Source organism: Papaver somniferum, chromosome 4 (assembly GCF_003573695.1).
Source record: "Papaver somniferum cultivar HN1 chromosome 4, ASM357369v1, whole genome shotgun sequence".
In the NCBI taxonomy this organism is placed as follows: domain Eukaryota; kingdom Viridiplantae; phylum Streptophyta; class Magnoliopsida; order Ranunculales; family Papaveraceae; genus Papaver; species Papaver somniferum.
In genome coordinates this window covers 62,230,107-62,251,022 of record NC_039361.1, presented here as the reverse complement: position 1 = coordinate 62,251,022, position 20,916 = coordinate 62,230,107, and the positions used below count along the sequence as shown (strand labels likewise).

The 20,916-nt window shown below is 34.4% G+C and overlaps 1 protein-coding gene and 1 pseudogene across 1 annotated transcript; both read left to right on the top strand.

Moving 5' to 3' along the window:
* Nucleotides 1–752: 752 nt before the first annotated feature.
* On the top strand, nucleotides 753–852 carry LOC113276746 (annotated as a pseudogene).
* A 7,612-nt stretch (nucleotides 853–8,464) lies between these two features.
* LOC113275695 (inorganic pyrophosphatase TTM2-like) lies at nucleotides 8,465–14,721 on the top strand. The gene is made up of 13 exons (XM_026525239.1): nucleotides 8,465–8,867; nucleotides 8,991–9,050; nucleotides 10,182–10,529; nucleotides 10,897–11,011; nucleotides 11,738–11,933; nucleotides 12,068–12,181; nucleotides 12,302–12,475; nucleotides 12,740–12,934; nucleotides 13,211–13,333; nucleotides 13,415–13,539; nucleotides 13,639–13,759; nucleotides 13,843–14,112; nucleotides 14,256–14,721. Exons 3-13 carry the CDS (start codon nucleotides 10,190–10,192, stop codon nucleotides 14,478–14,480), a joined length of 1,998 nt encoding a protein of 665 aa, XP_026381024.1. The 5' UTR covers nucleotides 8,465–8,867; nucleotides 8,991–9,050; nucleotides 10,182–10,189; the 3' UTR covers nucleotides 14,481–14,721.
* The last annotated feature ends 6,195 nt before the right edge of the window (nucleotides 14,722–20,916 follow it).

Genomic DNA, 20,916 nt, shown 5'->3' with positions numbered 1-20,916 from the left:
GTTGGGTTGTGTTTGACTAGGAAACTTACCTTTTTATCTCAAAGAATCACTTATCAGACCAACCTAGGTTTTTAACTCGGAAATAGCCTGACTATTTTCTTGTCATATCCTGTTACTAGCTTGTAGACTTTGTTCTACGGATAACTGGAATTTTGCAGTTTGCTGAGTTAACAAGGCGAGAGATTCCTCTAAACTTAGGATTTTCTTATCTGACTGATTCTGAAACTGAGCTAGTCCTGAAGGATTCTTAGTATAGAAAACCTGGGGGAGCATTAGAATTACTAAACTGACCTTGACTTTGGCCCTTAGACCACGAAAGGTTCGGATGGTTTCTCCAACCAGGATTATAGGTTTCTGAATATGGGTCAATCTTTTGACGGTTATCAAATCTAGTGTTATTATAAAGAGCATTGGCCTGCTCTTCAATATTCTGGCCTTCCCAAAAAGGCTCCACTCTACCACTAGTCTGGCCCACTTCTAAGGCTTCTAACCTTTTTGCTATAGCAGCAATTTTGGCATCTGATTCATAGCCTCCTTCTACCCTATTAACGTTTCCTCTACTTAAAAGAATTGTTTTCTGGGGTGCCCTACTATTTTCCCATTGCTGGGTTTTTTCGGCGATTTCATTAAAAAATTCCATCGCCGCATCAACAGTTTGGTTTTCAAATCCACCAGTGCATAGAGACTCAACCATGGTCGTTGTGGAATAATCTAAACCCTCATAAAGGATCTGAACTAGCCTAACCTTTTCTAAACCATGATGAGGACACTGGGATAATAAATCATTGAACCTTTCCAAATACCTATATAAAGATTCTCCCTCTTGTTGTGAAAATGTGCATATTTGCGTCCTAATAGACGATGTTTTGTGCCTAGGGAAAAACTTATTGAAAAAGGCAGATGTAAGTTGTTCATATGTCTCAATTGACTCGGAGTCCAAACTATACAGCCACGACTTGGCCTTATCTTTCAGGGAAAATGGGAATAACCTAAGTTTCAAAGCATCATCATCTAAGCCTCTAATTCTTAGAGTACTACAAATTTCCTCAAAATCCCTAACATGGTAATAAGGGTTTTCATTTTCTTTCCCTAAAAAGATTGGGAGCATCTGTAAGGTCCCAGGTTTCAGTTCATAGGGTGCCTCCGTTTCAGCTAACTTAATACACGAAGGACGGGTAGTCCTAGTTGGATTCAACAAAGCTTTCAAAGTTGCCATTTCTGGCGCTATCGGAGCAACAGGATTCTCTCCTCAGTCAAAGAACGTTCAAAAACAGACTCTTCAAAAGCCGGACTTTCTAGATTAAGGTAATCGAGACGCTTCGAACTACTAGGTTTCTCTTTAACAAATCTACCTAGTGCGTCTCTTTTACGTTCAGGCATACAATAGAATTTTCTAAATTGGAAGGGTAAGCAAACACAGATCAAGGCCGACTCAACCAAATCAAACCTATTGATTTCTAGCAAACAAAAAGCATGATGGCTCCACTTAGATTGTTTCTAGACCAGCTTCTAATCCTTCGAACGGGAATTCGTTACAATTTAAGCAAACCCCTCTGGAATCAATCCGAGTTAACGTAAGTTGAATAGAGGCGAGGGAAGCTCGGTGGAGCTTTGATACCCAAGGCCTCACCGGTATTACAAGGCGGCGCAGTCACGCATTCAACTTACAGAAACCGTCAAGAACTTCGAAGTATGCTTAAAAGAGTAACCAATATTTTTCGAATGACTTTCCTGTTAAGCTCGTTACCCTATCGGTCTCGTTCTAGTCAAAATTTTAGGCTTAGGTTCGCGTAGGTTACGTGTTCCTAAAGCGGGCAAGAAGAGAACGGTGATGAAATCCGAACCCTTATCTTGTATGGCCAGGCCTTGCCCTTTACTAGAAAAATAAATGTCCGTATTCAGTCCTCAACATATATGCATACGAAGGAGTCCAGTAACTCGCTGACAGGGGATTCGCGAGTGTTTAGAATCTTACCTCCCGTTCCAGACGGGGGATGAATCGGTTGTAGTCGACTCGGGCCACTGACTCCGATGTCTAGTGTACGAACCCAAGGTGCAGAGACAATATCGTAATTGTCCTCCTTCTCTGCAAACAGTTTATATTTAAAGTACCCTTCCGTAGGGTAATAAAAAAAATGTCCCAAAGTCCAAAAGTCCAAAAAAATAAAGAAAAATTACAAAAATAATAAACCCTAATACATTTTTTTTTTAAATAAAATAAACAAACCCTAAACTAAAATTGTCAAATAAAATAAAATTGTCTTCTTTTCTGTTTTTTTTTTTGCTTTAATCTTTAACTCCAAGTCTTTATGAAATCACCGAACTCCTTGGATCAATTTTCTTTATGATCCAGAACCTGTAGACACAAGATAAATACCCAAAAACATAAAAAAAGACAAAAATAATAAAAACAAAAAAAAATAATAAAAAAAATAAAATAAATCTAAAACCCTAAAAACAAGTCCGCATCGGTGGCACCAAAAATTGATGTGATTTGTAGATAGTGGTAAAAGTGGTTCGATTCTCAGACTTGTGAAGGATATTAATTAGACTGAAATCCTAATATTAAAATAAAAAACTCACTAAAAATTATAGCAAACTCAATCAAAGATGATATCAATACTAAAAGAAACACTGAGGCTAAGATTCCACTATTTTCCAAGTTCAAAGTGATTAAACCAATACTTATATTTATGCAATTTTCTTGTTTAATTTGATTCTAAAATATTGCAACAAGTAGATTTTCAAAAGTAATAATTGTAAATACCAAGTATGAAGCATCAAAAGTCTTAAAACTGAGCATACTCCATCAAAATAGATCATTATCACTCAAATAAAAATCATATTCAATAATATTTCAAGGCAAATAATCATATAATTATTGCAAATAAAAAGATAAAATAGAATATACCACTTTTTGTTGGAAAAATAGCTTCCTCTATCGCCTCAGCAATGTGGTTTATCTCCTCATATTAATCATGATCTCAAAATATGTGTTTGTTGCTCAAAAGATGATTAAAAGAGTGAAAAGTAATAACACAGACTGTTTGCAACAGTGTATTGGTGTTGCAAAACAGCTGTTACAATGGAACCGTTACAGAAAAAATGTTGCTTTGTCGCTGATTTAAGACTGCCCTGAACAGCTAATGTCTTCAGCTGTTAAACAACGACACTTTTCTGCGACTGTCTACCGAGGGTCAATGTTCTTCAGCTGTTCTTCTTCTTCAACAACAACAGCAGCAGAAACAGAATTTGGTAAAGCTCTGATTTCTTCTTCTCTGGCTCTCCTTAGGTTCCCAAACTCTCGACACCCCTTCTATATGACCCAAGACATCTACTTATATCAAAAATACCGATTAAATCTCTCCCAAATCTTCCAAAATCTCTTTCCTTCTCTTCACGGCCAAGTTGCGACAATTTCTTGTTTTAGGATTTCTACGCGTTTCTGAGCTTTCCTTTTTATTCTAAACTCTTCCTTAGATAGATACAAATATTTGGGAAGGTTTATAGCGTTTTAATCACTCTAAAATTCCCTAAAACAGGTCACACATGTGACTTTCCATATTTTCTTGTTGTGAGAAAAATCCGTCGTTTGAACCCATTCTAATCGATTTAAACACCCATATCAGATTCCTAGACCCATAAGGAGTCTATCCTATGAAAATCAAAGGTTTAATCGACCTCAAACTCCTCCAAATCACGATCACCAAAACTGTTCTTTAACTGCACTATTTTCCCGCCAATTTTCTGGTTTTTGAATGTTGAAGATGGTTGCCCCTTATCCAGAGTAGGGGTGCGATTAGCAGATGTCTGGAAATGGGATGCCTCTTAGTAATTAGGTTATCCCTTATCCAAAGTGAGAGTCCGGATAGCAAATGTCCTCCGGATGCTTTCCGACAACTGTTCGAGCCAATTTTTTCCAAAAATGTTTATTAGCCAAAAATACCTACAAATAAATAAAACACCATAATAAGTACAAAAATGAGCCCTAACAATATATAGAATCGAGACAAATCGGACACAAAAATGTGTCTATCATCCCCCAAAACGGTTCATTTTATGTCTCAAGAAAGAAAATAAAGTACCTGGTAAAAGAATACATTTGCACAACCATGCTTGTTTGAGCCTATCAATTTCTTCCTCCAACCTAGAAAAGGAGATATGGGGTGTTTAAAGTGTATTAAAATCCAAACTACCATCTAAAGTAAACTTGATAACTCTAATTATCTAAAACAAATACAAAAACCTAAATCCTTTCTATTAATAATCTACAATCAAAAACTAAAATCCAACCCATGATAACCAAAAGACAAAACCTAATCCCAAATCGAAAATGCTATTTAAACAACTTCGTAACAGCTCATTAACAGTAAAATTGATGTGGCATACAACGTGGCTATCTAATTCCTTTTTGACACGTCGTCATAAAAATAAACGAAAAATCTTAGTATATAATTTTCAATTCAAAATTCAATCTTAGCATATAAAAATTCAGTCTTTTATGCAATTCAAAAGGGGCTTATTGCTCGCTTGCCTGCCATATAAATATTTCATTCTTAATGAAATTTATCCAAAATTAACACATAATTATTTTTCAAGCCTTTCTAGTTTAATTTCTTCTTCGCAACAACACTAGTAGAGATTTCATCGAACTTAACAGAATGATTGAGATGGCGTTCTTGATCACCTTCACTTATCATCATCCATCCAAATTTAGGGATCGTGTACACTATCTACAACTCTGTGAGACGAGCTTCTCTTGTTAAATGCGTACTTGTTTAAATCAATCATTTGAGACTTGAGCTACCAGTTCTAGTCTTTATAACAAGATTAAACAATTTTTTATAAGAAGAAAAGTTTGAAGAAAAACTTTACTGATAACTGAGGTAAAAAAAAAACTGACTTGAATGAGGTATACCAAATGAGACAAAATAACGTCATTTTGAAATAAAACACAAAGCCCTTTAACCACATATTTATAAAAATGGCTAATCTACCCTTGATTAATTAACACTAATAATTACGATTAGGATAATTAATTTAGTTAGTTAATTAGTTGATTGAAATTAGGTTTTATTTTAGATTGAACTCATGGATATAGGTAGATTTTTGAGATTTTTTTTTTTTTTTGAGAATTTTACTTGTAACGGAAATGAAATCGTACTACCTAAACACTTATAAATATGGGATTGTAGAGATGTTGGGCGATTTTATACTCAAAATTATAGAAAGAATACCCTGCCGACTATATGATTTTTGACATACATAGAAAGGTGTTACAAATGCATGATTAGTCGGCAAGGTATTAATTTCATAACCTGCCGACTAAACTATAGTCGGCAAGGTATAAGGATGAATATCGTGCCGACTAAAATATAGTCGGCAAGGTCGACAAAAAAAACCTTGCCGACTTTCGATCCGTTTTGATTCTTCGTTTTTTTTTTTGATCTCATCATGTATAGTTGGAGTTTTGAAGAAAGATTTTGAATTTTTTTTAATATGTTTTAGTCGGCATGGTTTTTTAGTATGGGAAATTTGATCTTTTAACACATTTTAGACACCCCTTAGCACACTAGTTTGGATGGGAATAAAAAGGATATACCCCAATTAATCTGTGTATAACCCAATCAAGCCAGGAAAAAAAGCATATATATAAGGAATCTGTTTAAACATTTGTTGGCAAAGGAATTATATGAACTAGATGAAAGTTTAAAGAATTATGGAGACGTTATGTAGTTAAGTGTCTGAGATTTTCTTTGTATCATAATTTTACTAGTACTCTTTTTGGAACTTCAATTCATTATATTATTGCAGCAGTTGCCTTCAAGAGTTTAATAAGATTTCAATTAAATAGAAAATTATGATTGTTTTGTATTGTATTTATATGGTTGCCATATACTTGATTGATTAACAGATAGCCAAAATATCTTCTCATTCAAATGCCTCGATTTCCATCAAGATTAAATTCATTATTGGATATCAATATCGTCATCTTGATTGACATAAAGATTTTTATGGCTAAATATCGAAAATAGATTGAACCTCAGAAACGTTATGGTTAGATATCGAAAATGCATTATTAAACTCTTAGTTACAGGGGGACAATAAATAGAAACCCATAAAAATGAAAAAATATATCGAAAAAGTATAATAACATGTGACATGTATTCCATATCAGATAGTCAGGTCAGATCAGCAGTCAGGCGGCTGGTTACCTAGCAGGATTGAATCCCAAATAACAATATTTATTTTTGGCTTTTCAATTAATATTTTCAGCAACAAAAAATTCAAGTAATTGAGTTAACTCCCTTTAATACGTTCGTTTGAAGTAAGATTCATCAATAATTTAAGTATGAAACACTGAAATTTCCTCATCAAATTTTTCTGAAAACCAACCACAATCGACTGTTGTTTGCATTAACGTATAACTATTGTTGTTGATGTTTATCAAACACGAAGAACATCGCACTGAATCAGTGGATATGGTTCACCTACATAAGCCGATTATGAGTTTGTTGTTCTTTGTGTTTAATGAACATCAACAACAATCGGTGTACGTTAATACTTATATCAACCGGTTTATTATCCACGTTCGAACCCATATTTTTTTTATCTCCATATTATATAATATGAAATTACCAGTTGAACACAAAAATAATGAGGTCATTCTGACATCATACAAAGAAGTTACGAGCAAAACAGTCGAAGAAAAGCTCAAATTTACAATCAACGGATAGGGCTCTTATGCAAACCGACTCTTGCAAAAAAAAAAAGATACATAAAAACTCTTGAGTTTTAGTTTTTTACATACGCTACACGTGACAAATTATATCCATCGATTGTGGACGTATTTTTATGTAAAAAATTATCATTTTTGAGTTTTTTTTTAATCCGGTACTTATAAAAGATTATATCAACCGATTGTGAATTAATCGGTCTATGAGTGCATGAACATCCACCAATTCTGGATTGATGTTGTTTCAAAAAAAATAAAAAACAATTCATGTTTTGATGATGAATTAACATTTATTCATTTCTAGGTTAACAAGATTAAACATTAATTAATCACCAGAAATTAACATCATAATCAAGGGCATATTAGACATTAAGGAAAATAGTTGGATAATGGGTTTTTGATTTTACTTCCTAATGATCCCTTTTTGTTTTTTTAGTCACACGCCTGAAACAAAACCTATAGACCTCAAACTAGCCAGCTTACAAACAGACGACATATAAAAAGAACCCAGGAAACCATATATGTTGTTGAGCTTTCAATGTAGTCTCACTTATTGTATACGTTAACATTAAAGTTTTTTCTCCGATGGCAAACAAATAGAGTAAAGGTTAACATAAATAAAGGTAGAGAAAGGTCAATAACATTCATATTCTAGAATGCCACATTCCTAAAAGAAAATTTTACTTGATTTTCCTTAGGTTTTTTCTTTAGCGGCGGATATAACATAACCTACCAATATATTGAATTTCGCATCTCGGTCTCACCTTGGCTGGAAGTGAAACACCTTGACAACTTCATTTCAGTGAAATCTCAAAATCATTATTTCCAAATTTAAAACTGCTAAAACAAACAGTTAATGAAGACATTGGATTTTTAGGCTAACTTAAACTCTCCTCCACATAATATGATTTCACAATTTCATATAATAGAAGAAAAAAAATTGAATATTAGAGGTAACTATGTTTTTTTATAGTGAAAAGACCATATTACCCCTCCTCATTAACTTGTCTTGTTGAGTTTATCATCTAGATCTCGTCTCGCGAAATTAGAAAATTCGTCTCAGATCCGACGACAGGTGAGAAAGCTGTGACAAATGAAGGAAAAAATGTGACGCCCTTCCCTGGTCGTGGATAACAGAGGATGCATTTTTTGTGGTGCTTTGGATGGGTGCCACGTCGCTTTTCTCTCATATTTTCTCTCAATCCAGCATTTGCCCTATCATTTTTTGCCTTCATTTTTGTCCCGTGGTTAGTATTTTTGACAACGCTGTTAATGGGGGTACCATTTTGCTTGGGAATGTACCAAATTGCAAATAAGACAAAACATGTTTTGATAAGGGATTGGTACACCCCAAACAAAATGATACCCCCATTAGCAGCCATGTGTTTTTGATTCGTCTCAATCATGGACCAAGACTTCCAAAATTGGCTACATTGCGTCTACGATAGTGCACGCTATCACTATTCAGGCAGGTCCATAAAAGGTCTACGGGTAACATTTGTGACCGATTCAACACTGTGATAGATCAGAGAAGAAAAGGTCCTAGGGAAGGGTTTATATCCCCAGGCCATAAATTATTATTGGGATGACAAACTTATATTTAATGGGCTAGCTAGTACTTGTAAGTCCTTTAATCATTTAGTTTAGTTTTTAGGGGTTGAAATTAGACGCCCTTAACACACAAAATCCAACTTGTTATTAGACCCAAGACCGATAAATCTCTCTTGTCCCAAATCTCACTGTTGATGATAATGAATATCTCTCAGTAGGACCAAACCCTCAAACCGAATTCCTTCCCTCTCCAAACCTAAAACCCTTATAAATATATCTCACGAATCTCTTCTCTATCTCAACTCAATACATTTGATTTGAGAGTTTTTATCGAATATAAAAATACCTCAATAGATCTTTCCCTGAAAAGAGTATATATAAATATATTGATTTTTCCCTTGCAAGTTTATTGGAACTTCCAAGTTACTATCCCCACTTGTTACAGACTCAGAAAAAAATCTTCATTCAATCTCCTACCAAAAAAAGAACTTGTTATAACTTAGTTTCGGTGTCATATCAAAGTGTATTATTTAGAACCCCTCACAAAAGAAAGCTAAAATCTTTGATCATAGTTGAGTCGGTTAGTATCATCATGCTATTTCAGTACTTTATATTTTGTATTGATTTGAACCATTATAGATTCTGGGTTTTGTTGTTTTTGTCTTTTCATAATTTGGGTCTGTTTTTGATTATGGTTTGATAGGTTTTCTGGACTTGAAAGTAGATCCAAAGCACCACTTCAGTAAGGACTGATTTTTTATAGGTATTGTTCTCTTACTTAATAGTACTGCATTTGTATTTGTGCGACCCCTTTTGATCAGATTGTGTAGCTTTATAAATGCATTGGTTTTGTTGTTTTGAGATTGATCAAGGTCACGGCAAAAGAATCCTTTTCTTTTTTAGCTACTTAGGAGATTTTATTCAATTCATCAAAGAGAATAGAAATAGAAAAACAAAGCAAGGAGGGTGTGGGGTGTGGGGGGAATAAGACCCCTTAACCTCCATAATAAGATGAGAAAGTGAAACAAGGAAAAATTATCTGAATCCATGATTAAGAAGATCATTTCTGTCACTTCCCATTGCAGGCTGGAGGTAAAATCCTCTTTATTGATTATAGGCATGTGTACTGTTTTCTTTAGGTAATTGAATCTATTTTTGGTAAGTTTATCTTGGTAATGCTGGAACAATTTTTTCATTAATATATCTAGTGTCGACAGGGCACCCAATTTTAATTTCTTTATGATACTGCAAAGTATTGTAGTTACATAGTATGTTTAATCGAGTAAGCAACAAGTGTTGTAGTGGCTGAGTGCATAGGAATGCCTTTTTATTCCAGGGTAGAGCACATACTGTTTTCTAGTTACTTTATTTCACTTCTTTTTAGCTCAAGGATGAGTTCTGCAAATGTGTTCAGGAAGAGGATGGACATAACGTGTGCCATGGGACTAAGTTGGTTTAAGTAGCCCAAAAGATTTTATACCTTATGCTATTACAAAGTCGAAATGACACTTAATTGACATACCTGAAAAAACGAATCACATACACTTCCAGGGTTGCTATGCGCCTCAAAATCTGTTCATGCATATACTGATCCACCAACAGATGTAACATCATATGGTTGCTAAGCAACCAAAGGATGAATACCCCTCAAGAAGAATCTTTTTTCTTTGCTTAGGAGATCAACATCCACAAAACCTCTCTCCACAACTATATTTTATTTTGTTTTTTAGTTTTCTTTAAGCATACGTAATTTCAGTTTATGTGAACTACCCCTCTGAAGTAAGCATCATGCTTCGAGATTAAGGTTGGTGATATCTTGTTTTGGTGTCATCTAGTTTTCTTAAGTTCAGCATGTTTGCAAAATTTCAGTGACTTGATCCAGACGTCATTTCAGGTTTACAAATGGCCCAAGATGATGGTTCAGGTGCTGATTCACCTCAACGTAAGCTAGGTCTTTTAAGGGATCAAGTAAAGTTGGTAAAGAGAAGGAATTCTGAACGCCACGAGATTGCTCCAATCCAAGAGAAACTGTCATTTGAAAAGGGTTTCTTTATTGTGATTCGTGCATGTCAGTTGTTGGCACAGAAGAATAGTGGGCTTATATTGGTTGGGGTAGCAGGCCCCTCAGGAGCTGGGAAGACTGTATTTACTGAGAAGATGTTAAGTTTTATGCCGAGCATTGCGGCCATATCAATGGACAACTACAATGATGCTAGTCGTATTATTGATGGCAATTTTGATGGTAAGATCGCTTTCTTTCTTTTTTCTTTTTTTTTTTTTTTTTTTTTTTTTGTTATTATACTTTTTGGTTTTATTTGAGGTCCGAGATGTCCAGTTAGTCATTTGAACTTCGTACGCAATGTTCTCCAATAATTGAAGTCTGCATAAACTGAGATGAGGAGAATGATGTGTAACTAATATATTTTTAATTTTATCAACATGTACTCATGAAATTTAATTGTGCATTGTGTTCCATGAATCCTTCAGGTTTAGAATGTGCTATCCCACTCTTAAATTCCTTAAATGTGATCAAGACCATGAAATTCAAAAGTTAATCTATATTGCACGTTAAGTTAGTAGATCTCTAATGGTTATAATGTTTGAGACAGATCCACGCTTAACGGACTATGATACATTGCTCAAGAATATCCATGGACTAAAAGAGGGGAATCCGGTTGAGGTGCCAATATATGATTTCAAGACTAGCAGTCGCACAGGATACAGGTTAGATGTTTAGCAGATCTCTTTTCTGATTGATCACTGTATGTTTACACCACCAGTTTTTGCATACTGCTTATGAGCCCGTATGGAGATGATCCATGGATTGATTTTTATTTTATAATCCTTTTTTTATTTGATGACGACGATAATCTCAGTACCACAAAATCAGATAGCTCTAACTTCTAACCCTATCAAAGGTTGGTTTGCAATTTATTTCGAGGAGTGCTAGCAAGCAGCTCCTTAAGGAAGTTGCACGGTGCAAGCCCTCGTCAAAGGGATAAGATCCTAAGAACAGGGTAAATACGACAGGATGTGATCCTAAGAACAGGGTAAATACGACATGTTGGTTCTAGAATCAACAGATTAGATGAGAAGTTGCACCGTGCATCTCCTTTAGGGAGCTGTCTGCTAGCATTTCTCGTAATAGATAGATAAAAAAGCTTTAATTTAGTGCTAACCACCAGTGATGGGCACATTAGCTTTAGAACTACTGTCTTATTTTGTCAAGACTGAATCGGAGACAAGATCATGATCACAGAAGAATCACTTTGGATCATTTTCATGTTGGGTCCCCTAGGCTGGTGTAAAAGTGTAAACAAAAAACAGGGAGCATGCCATGGCCTATCTAAAAATCTCAGGATCTGTGCTATGTTTAACTCCTTAAATGTATGTCCCTCTATACAGAAAGGCTCTGATAAGTTGTTCATTGTAACATGGATGACCTTACAGGACAGTCGAAGTGCCTAGCTCCCGCATCGTGATTATTGAAGGCATTTATGCTTTGAGTGAAAAACTGCGTCCTCTTTTAGACCTCCGGGTATCCGTGACAGGTGGTGTTCACTTTGACCTTGTGAAGCGGGTTTTACGGGATATACAGCGTGCTGACCAAGAACCTTCAGAAATTATCTCTCAGATCTCTGAAACGGTTTTTAAACTTATCCCGTGTTAGATGTTTACTTTGAAGTAATTGGTTGACTTGCATAACTCTCTACTCTTTGTTAGCTTAACTGGATAGCACCTTCAGTTTTCTAACAGTTGCCAAAAACTTTGCTCACACAGGTATATCCTATGTATAAGGCTTTTATTGAGCCAGATTTGGACACAGCCCATATTAAGATAAAAAACAAGTTCAATCCATTCACGGGATTCCAGAACCCAACTTATATTTTGAAGGTTAGCTCCCACTTGATGTTTTAATGTACTTTGACTTTTCTTATTTGAAGTGCCTTACAGAACGATTATAGTAACTTATTTATCTATCCATTCATTTATTCTACTTTACATTTTGCATAGTCACCGAAGGTGCTGACAGTGGATGAAATCAAGGCAGTTATGTCAGAAGAACATACGGAGTCTACAGAAGAAACATATGATATTTACCTTTTACCACCAGGTGAAGAATCTGAAGCTTGTCAATCGTATCTCCGGATGCGAAACAAGGATGGCAAGTACAATTTAATGTTTGAGGTTAGTCAGCATATGTGAAATTTGGCTTTCCTAATATTTTATAATCGGTTCTCACAGTAAATTAGTTTCACGCATCAGCACTAGCCCTAAGTTATATAGAATAACTGGAACAATCAGATTAGCAATTGTGTTCCATTTTTACACTATGCTACTTTCTCTGATTGTCCCCATGTTATTATGGCTTTCCTGACTATTAATATGTAAAATGGGTGTATTTTTACTAATAAGTAAGCTCTTTTGATTGTTTGCATTTATTGACTGTAGGAATGGGTTACAGACAGTCCATTTATCATATCACCGAGGATAACTTTTGAAGTCAGTGTGCGCCTTCTTGGAGGGCTGATGGCCTTGGGATACACAATAGCAAGCATCCTGAAAAGAAGTAGTCATGTCTTTTTTAATGATAAAGTGTGTGTGAAAATTGATTGGTTAGAACAGCTCAGTCGTCATTATGTTCAGGTATCAACTGATCGTGTATCCACACGTTTCATTCGGAGTAAATTTTCTTCAAATGTTCTCTCATTAGTGAAATTGATATATATATATATACACATATATATATATATATATGTCCTTCTTGTGGCTAAATGATATATATCAAAGAAATATAAGGATGTCTTAATGAACTGAAACTGTGCAAAGTTGAAATGTGTTCTTGCAACAATCTAAGTTGGTCTCTAGTGTGATGTGTTTAAATGAGCACTAACATAAGTTTTCTTCCGTTCATGAGAAAAGGTGCAAGGTAGAGATCGATCATATGTGAAGTCCATAGCAGAGCAATTAGGTTTGGAAGGTTTCTATGTTCCCCGCACGTACATTGAACAAATTCAGCTGGAAAAGCTTGTAAATGAAGTTATGGTATGTAATTGTAGAAATCTCAAGCCATCTCACTTTATTTTTCCTGCTTTAATGTTCTAATGGTCCAGTCCCTCTCCACAGGCACTGCCAGATGATTTGAAGACCAAGCTCAGTATAGATGACGATCTGGTTTCTTCAAGTCCCAAAGAAGCACTTTCCCGAGCCTCTGCAGACTGGGTTGCTATGAGAAAGAAGCGTTTTCAGAGGCACTGATTTCTAATCCCTTTCATTTTTCTTTTTTTTTAGAACTGGTAATTATTTGTCAGACATGTTGTAAGTTGCTTCTGATAGCTATTTTTGAACAGTGGTATGTCACATTCATATTCAACACAAGGTGACAAAAATCTGTCCAAGCTAACAAGACTAGCCGTTGGCAGTAGGTTTGATGGTAAAAATCAAGACTCACCTGCAACAGTTGCAAGCCAGGTTAGCTCTTAGGTCTGTTTCTGTTTTATAGATTTTTGCCGCTGAATGACTTAATTCATTCTTGCTGATTGGGTGAGGTTCAGGGAGTTATTACACAGCTTTCGGAACAGATTTCTACGCTGAACGAGAGAATGGATGAGTTTACATGTAGGATGGAGGAGCTGAATTCCAAGCTCACCATCAAGAAAGCTTCGCCCAGCCAACTAAACTTGTCCGTCGCAGCTGAAGCCTGCAATGGCACTGGACCCACATCTCTATTCACCTCTGGGTTTGGTAATGGTTCGACTGGATCCCTACTGACCAATTCATTGTCATCTTCCCAGTTAGCGAAGGAATCTTCATTAATAGACGAGGTACTAGGAAAAAACTCAGTTTTAGGCTCTTGCGAGATTATTTCAAATGTTTATGGTGCATTTCTCGAAATCGTACTTAATTTTTTATTCTTCCCTCAATTTAACGACGGTGTACCTTTTCATGTCAACTCTCTCATGAGCAGATTTCTCGGGGACAACTTCAAATCATTTATCAGTTAGACAATTTAAGTAAGTTTCTTCATGAAAGTATGGGAGATAGAGCTAGCCATGTACGAGCAAATAGCAGAAGCAAGAGCAGGATCAGTGACTTGCAATCCTCCATTGGTATCCCCCTTGCTCTTACAGTTACCCTCGCTGTTGCTGGTGCAGGAATCTTTTTGTTTAGGGGATTCTCGTCCACAAGATAATAATCAGTAATAATCAGTTTAGTACTGTCAGTTTCTTTTCTTTTTTTCCCAGCACCCCTTAATTTGACGAAATCAATTCACCTTCTCGGCCAGAGCCGTCTTATAGACGGATAAATTTTTGATGTGGGCATGTGGGACGAATAACAATATTAGATCTGTCAATTGTTTTGTTTTAACTAATTTTGAGGACTCTTGTGTAGATCTTTTTGTACCATAAAAAGCCTTACAGGCCTTTCAAACACTAACTAATTTTTATTTTCCAAGTTTAAAATTTGGCCGTTGGATAGGAATCTATTTTTTCAGAGTTATTGACTCTGTTCATTTGGGTTTTCTTACAGTCAGCCGCTGGATTAACAAAATTTGTCTTATTAAGGGTTTTGTTATCTTGTGCATCATGTACAAGATAACATCCCATTATTACATCGGGAAATTGTAAAACTAATTAAAACAAGACATTCGGAAAATGTAAAACCAATTAAAAAAACATAAAAGAATAGTGTTTTTTTTGCATTGGAAATGAAGATTAACGTAAAATGAAATTGTCTATGTTAAATTTACCTTATACTAGTATATCGGAAAAGTCCTTGATATTATTCACGCAACGGGCAATGCCCGAACCTGATCGCGTTTCAGTTTAATTGAACCCATCCTTCACTTGTTGTGTTTTTGTTTGTCGCAACTCGCATGCAACATATCGAAGTTTGTCTCATAGTGGTGTATCACTGTTTTTGCTGATAATCTATATATGCACCCGTGTACTGCCTTCCCATTCCATCTAGCTGTTACTTTGTAAGAATGCTAGAATTCACTGCATTATTAAGTAATCTTCTTCAAACTAATTTATCTCAGTAAATTCGTACAAAATCCGATGAACATTATTATGCCATTAATGGAAGATCTCATCAAGCCCCATTATTTCTTTTTGAAGCATATTATATTAATTTAAATTAAAAAGAAGTTTTGTATGGGTACGTTACAACCTATGGAGTCATCAATTACATACAATCTTCAAAAGCAGGGACAACATATCCCAAATTGTTGTCAGAAGATCTCTGTTGACTTTTCTTTGGCGTCTTATTTACTAGTGCAAGAAAACACTATCTCTTTTTTTTTTTTAATTGGTTTTGCACTTTCCGATGCAAAGTAAATATCCAATATACAAAGAAAAAAATTAAACATGGGTTGCATACATCAGTACTAATATTTATAGTCCAAGGCTTTGGCCACTCTTCATGTCATACATGATATGACTAAAAACTAAATTCGTAGTAAAATAATAAGAATTGACACCATTTACTCTCTTTTCTCAATTCAGTTTCGAAAATTATTGAAGGCTATTTGAGTTTTTGTCGTTGGTTACCTAGATTTTGTCCAGAACTGACAATTGGCACCAACAAGTTGGAATTTGGTACCTGATCCCATATGTTGACTATCATTGACCAATTGAATGTTCAACAAATAAATATATAGATGTTAACAATGTTAATTTACTACTAGTGTGTAATTCATCACCACCCTAACTTTGAAGCATTCTTCAGAGCGATAAATTAACTTTTTTCGTGGCCCGGCTCAGGCTACACATCTCTCTCTTTAAAAATCGAATTCAGTAAAACCGAAACTCAATGATGGTTAGTCAGTATCTAAGTGAGATTTCTTAATTTGTTTCTCGTTATTACACATAATTTTGTATCACAAAAGGGTTTCTTAAATCAAGAAGTGTTCTCTCTTTTTCGTTACAAAACCTATAGACTTATTGCTTGCGTGAATTTCAATCCAAACAATAAATATCCTTGCATAATCTCAAATCGTTATTCTTAAAATTAGGTACAACTTACTTGTACTTCTAGTTATAAAGATAAAATCAATATAATGCGGAAATCAAAAGTAAAGCAAAAACGCTGAAATTTTGTTAACAAGAAAAACTGCAAAGAAGAAAAACGCCGAGACCTCGTCTAGTTTCAACAACCACTGTATTAAGTCGCTACAAGCACTAGCCTACTATAAGACTCCAATTTGGAATTTAGTTGAGAAAGAATAAAGCCTCCGACCTACTCTGCTGCAGTTTTTCCCATAGGTCTCTTTATGCTCGCAAGAACCTACGCAGTTGGTTCCCCTAGATGATGTCCTTTACAACCTTGGAGTTGCTCCACAATCCTTTTTTTTTTAGATCAAGGATGTAGAAATCGATTTCCTGTACTTATACGAATCTAAATCAAAACACTAGGGTTTATACTCTTCAAAACTTATAAAGATATCTAATCTTCTATCTACACAAGAACCACAAAATGTATTATTTATGAAATACTCACAAACAAAATTTCAATAGATAAGACTAATACGCAATTATGTTTGTAGTTTTCTATCAAATATGTATTGGATCTCCAATTCTTGAATGTTAGCTTATCGGAAGAAAAGGACCTTAAAATAAATAAGAATTATACACAACACAAACAAGGATACATGTCGTAAAACTATCTTTCTTCAAGAAAGGTGAACACGTGCTTCATGAATCCCAAGTGAAGTCTTTCAAAGTCGAAACTTAGATTTCGAAGATCCTTTGGTCTCTGTAGGACAAACTTTACAAAAAGATGCATATGAGTACAGGGGTTGAGTTTTCTGTTTTGTTGATGTCTCTAATTTATAGTAACCAATAGGTTTCCTAAGAATTCCTTGCAATCTTATTTAATTCTCAATTTCTAAATCAAGGTCGTTTTTAAAATTGTTCTTTGGAAAGAACTTGAATTCCAATGAGTTTCTTTCCATAATAAGAAGTTACATACAATTGTAGTGAATTCTATGAAGAGAATTATACCAAAGATAGCTTCAAACTTTTAAAAAAAGAACTAGACTTTCCAACCAAAATAATTAGCAATTTATAAGAGTGTAGAAAGTTCGCTTTGAAATCCAAAGAAAAATAATTAATCCCAAAGTAATTAGAGTTATGAACCGGTACATTAAGATTGTAGGTTCATGACCATCCAAGGTTAAGTCCATGAACCAAAAGAGAAAAAATAAGGCGTTAGAGCTTTATAGGTCCGTGAACTCAAGGAAATAGTCTCGCAAACTCAAACAAAAATAAGTCACCAGAGCATAAACCTTTGTTAGGTTTGCGGATTCACCTTTTTAGGTTCACATGCTCAAATGCTCAAAAGTCTCATGAAAATTATCTTGTAATAAGTTCGCGAACCCAGATATATAGGTTCACGAACTCAATTAAAGTTCAGGAGAAGTTTTTCTTTTATAAGTTCGCGAACTCACCATATTAGGTTCATGAGCTCAAAAGACAAAAGTTCACAAAAAAATCTTTATCATAGTTTCACAAACTCATATATTAAGTTGGCAAACTCAAAGAGTTTATTTGCCTTATGTTCTGAGTTTTACAAGCTTATATATTCAGAAACTCAATTCTTAGGTTTATGAACTCAAGTGATCGAAATGATAAGTAGTAAGATACCAATCAAGAATAAATTTCCAAGCCTTGACATTTTCAATAACACATGTGATTTTCTCTCAAGCTTAGTTTTTCTAGAAAAGCAAGTAATTGGAAGTCGAAACATCATTAGGATTAGCAAGAAGCTAATCCGAGATATTATCTTCTTATGATCATTTACTAAAGTCCTTGACTTTTGCGAAGGTAGATATATATATATATATATATATATATGGAGACGAGTTCAAAAGAATATACCAGTTTTTGCTACTTGTATCGACGATCTTTAGATAAATGTCTTTGTATGATTTTCTATTCTTTACCCGTCTTGAGTAACTCGAAAAATCCTAAGTCTCTACTACCTAATCTATTTCAAATATAAGATGACTTTAGTAAGTTAAATCAAGAAATAATTTTGGCATTTCAACCTGACAACATACTTGACGTACCAAGGTATGTAGGTTCAACCGAGCATTCGCTCTAACAGTCTCCCCCTTTGTCAATTTTAACGACAAAAAATACATATGGATTTTTATAAATATGACTTGCAGCACAATCACCATAAGGTTTTCTTGATTTATCTAATTTTCAATGTTCTTCTACGGTTTCATATATGTACAATGAGTACCTGCAATTGAATGATTCATATTGCAAGAGACAATAAAAACTTCCACTTATAGTTTGGAAGGATGACACAAATTCCGTGCATCGTCCCTATCTCAATGAGTAGTATCTTTAATCACTTCATATTGTGATATGAACTCCCCTTTAGTCTTTACACGTCTCTTTTATGCTAGATTTTTTGATAAACATACAATTTAATTCACACCCCACCCCCCTCCTTAGATATTGCTCCGAAAAGCCATATGTTTTTGGTAGTATAGTACCAGTATTTCTCCCCCCTTTTGTCATAAAGTTGACAACGGTGATGAGAATGGAGGATCTATATGGAATACGCCAATAATAGAAAAAATAAGACTAAAGAATAAATCATACCAACAATGATGATTTCATTAAATTTTACAAGAAATACTTAGTTATAGAAAAGGAGAGGGCACCTAGTACACCACTAACTTTTTTCATGAGCATGTATCCTTATATAATCGATGCGTCTGATCTGTAAGGGTTAACCTAGCCTGTACCCAAACCTTCAAGATCCAAATTCCAATAATACAAAGTCTTGTGATCTATATCTCAAGATAGAAATTTAACAAGAACATGTCTTGTATGATTTTTACTATCGATCTAAATACTAACTAGGTCGATTAACGTACAACTTGTGATATTTCAATTATACGGATAAAATAATATAATGCACAAAAGAAATTTTCTCATCAAAACAAAATGTTCATAATATGAAATTTTGTTCCATCAAGCGTGGTATGCCAAGTTTGGTTATCAAGTTGAGTTCCAAAATAAACCGTTTCAATTATTACTAAAGACAACTTCGTTAGGTTAGACTTAGGAAATATGAATGTTGTTGAGACAATCTCTAGTTACTCATTGAAGACTCGAAGAATTGTTGAAGAGAAAACGAAGACATCATCCCCCGGATAGTAACTGTTGACGTGACTTGTTCCATTTCTATCAAGCTCATACAGTCATATTCGTTGAAAACATAATATATAAAGTTTGTTCATTACTTTAACATATAAATCATCTGATCATTATTTATGATCAAATTATCAGGAGGAAGTATATACATTATTTGGCAACACATAAAAGGCCCAGCATTTGAGAATGTGTAAAACCTACAAGAACTAAGAAACTGCTATATTTCGAGTTTCAGATCTTGATAGTTTTTATGGAATATACTTTTGCCTGGAAAATGTTGCTACATTTGTAAATTTTGTTCAGCTAAAATGTCTCATTTTTGGGGACTTTACAAAGAGGAGATGTAGTTTTCTTTTTCTTTTTGGAAAAAAATATTTTTATAGAAGGTGAAATTCAGGGTTTTTTTTATTTCTTTTGCTTTTTATTTTTTTTTTCCTCGGAGAAAATTTTGTTTCTTAGAATTTTAATCTATAAATGAACTAGTGGTTGCCTTCTAATGAAACAAATAAACTCCGGGTTTTTATCGTTCCGTAAGAAATTGAAATCTGAACATTGCGTATGAGAAGCAATGTACCAGAAGAAAGCAATCTTTAAAAAAAAAAAATTATAACTGAAATTTAATTTATAACACTGCTAAAATACAATCAAGTCTTAGTATTCAAAGTTGGTACTGTTGAAGAGATTGTGAAAATCTAATTTTCACATTTGAATCAAAGTTGGACCGGATAGTTCGTGTCACAGACTGTTTTGCCGATAGTTCCACGATGGTGTTATGGATTTCCTTGGGTGATTGTTAATGTAGATCTTCATCAGTGACACGTTACAAGTGTTGAGAAATTCACTACTATAGTCTAATCAATTCCATATAATATTTGACATAATATGTGTTGCATATCATAATTACTAGTAAAAGAATTCCTATAGGAATATCAATACATTTTCTGTCAAAAAAAGAAAGAAAAAAAACTCATGATGCCCCGTGGTTTTAAGCATTTGTTTGCTTCTTTAAGCTTGTATTTTCTTATAGAGTTATACTTTACCTAGTATTGGGATTTTGGCTTGAAAATGAACATAACTCAAATCTTGACTTTGAGTTACTTTTGTATTGACCATTCAAAAATTTTCAAACCCGTTTTTTAAACATCCATTTTAGGATAGGAGGTGTCCAAACCTTAGGAGAAAAATAGGAACTATATAGTTTCTCAATCCAAATCCCCCTTTCTCCCTAAAACCCTAATTATTATTCTTCTTGTTCTGAAATCTCTTCTCCTCAACTTCGGTTTCAGTGGGGAACTTTCGTTTTCTCCATCAGAGATTGTGTCAGATATTTTATCTCAGTTTACCAACTGATTCCATTTCAGAATGCAAAGCAATGTAAAGGTTGTTTCTAATACCCATACAATGTTACTAGTTTCTCTTTCTTGCATCTGTGTGTACTTTCTTAAACAATCA

What these genes read in the sequence shown, in the direction of transcription:
- LOC113275695 (XM_026525239.1), top strand. Translation starts at nt 10,190, where the DNA reads ATGGCCCAAGATGATGGTTCAGGTGCTGATTCACCTCAACGTAAGCTA. An exon ending in AGTACAATTTAATGTTTGAG is followed by an intron (nt 12,476 to 12,739) that starts GTTAGTCAGCAT and finishes TATTGACTGTAG; the next exon opens with GAATGGGTTACAGACAGTCC. An exon ending in AATCTTCATTAATAGACGAG is followed by an intron (nt 14,113 to 14,255) that starts GTACTAGGAAAA and finishes TCTCATGAGCAG; the next exon opens with ATTTCTCGGGGACAACTTCA.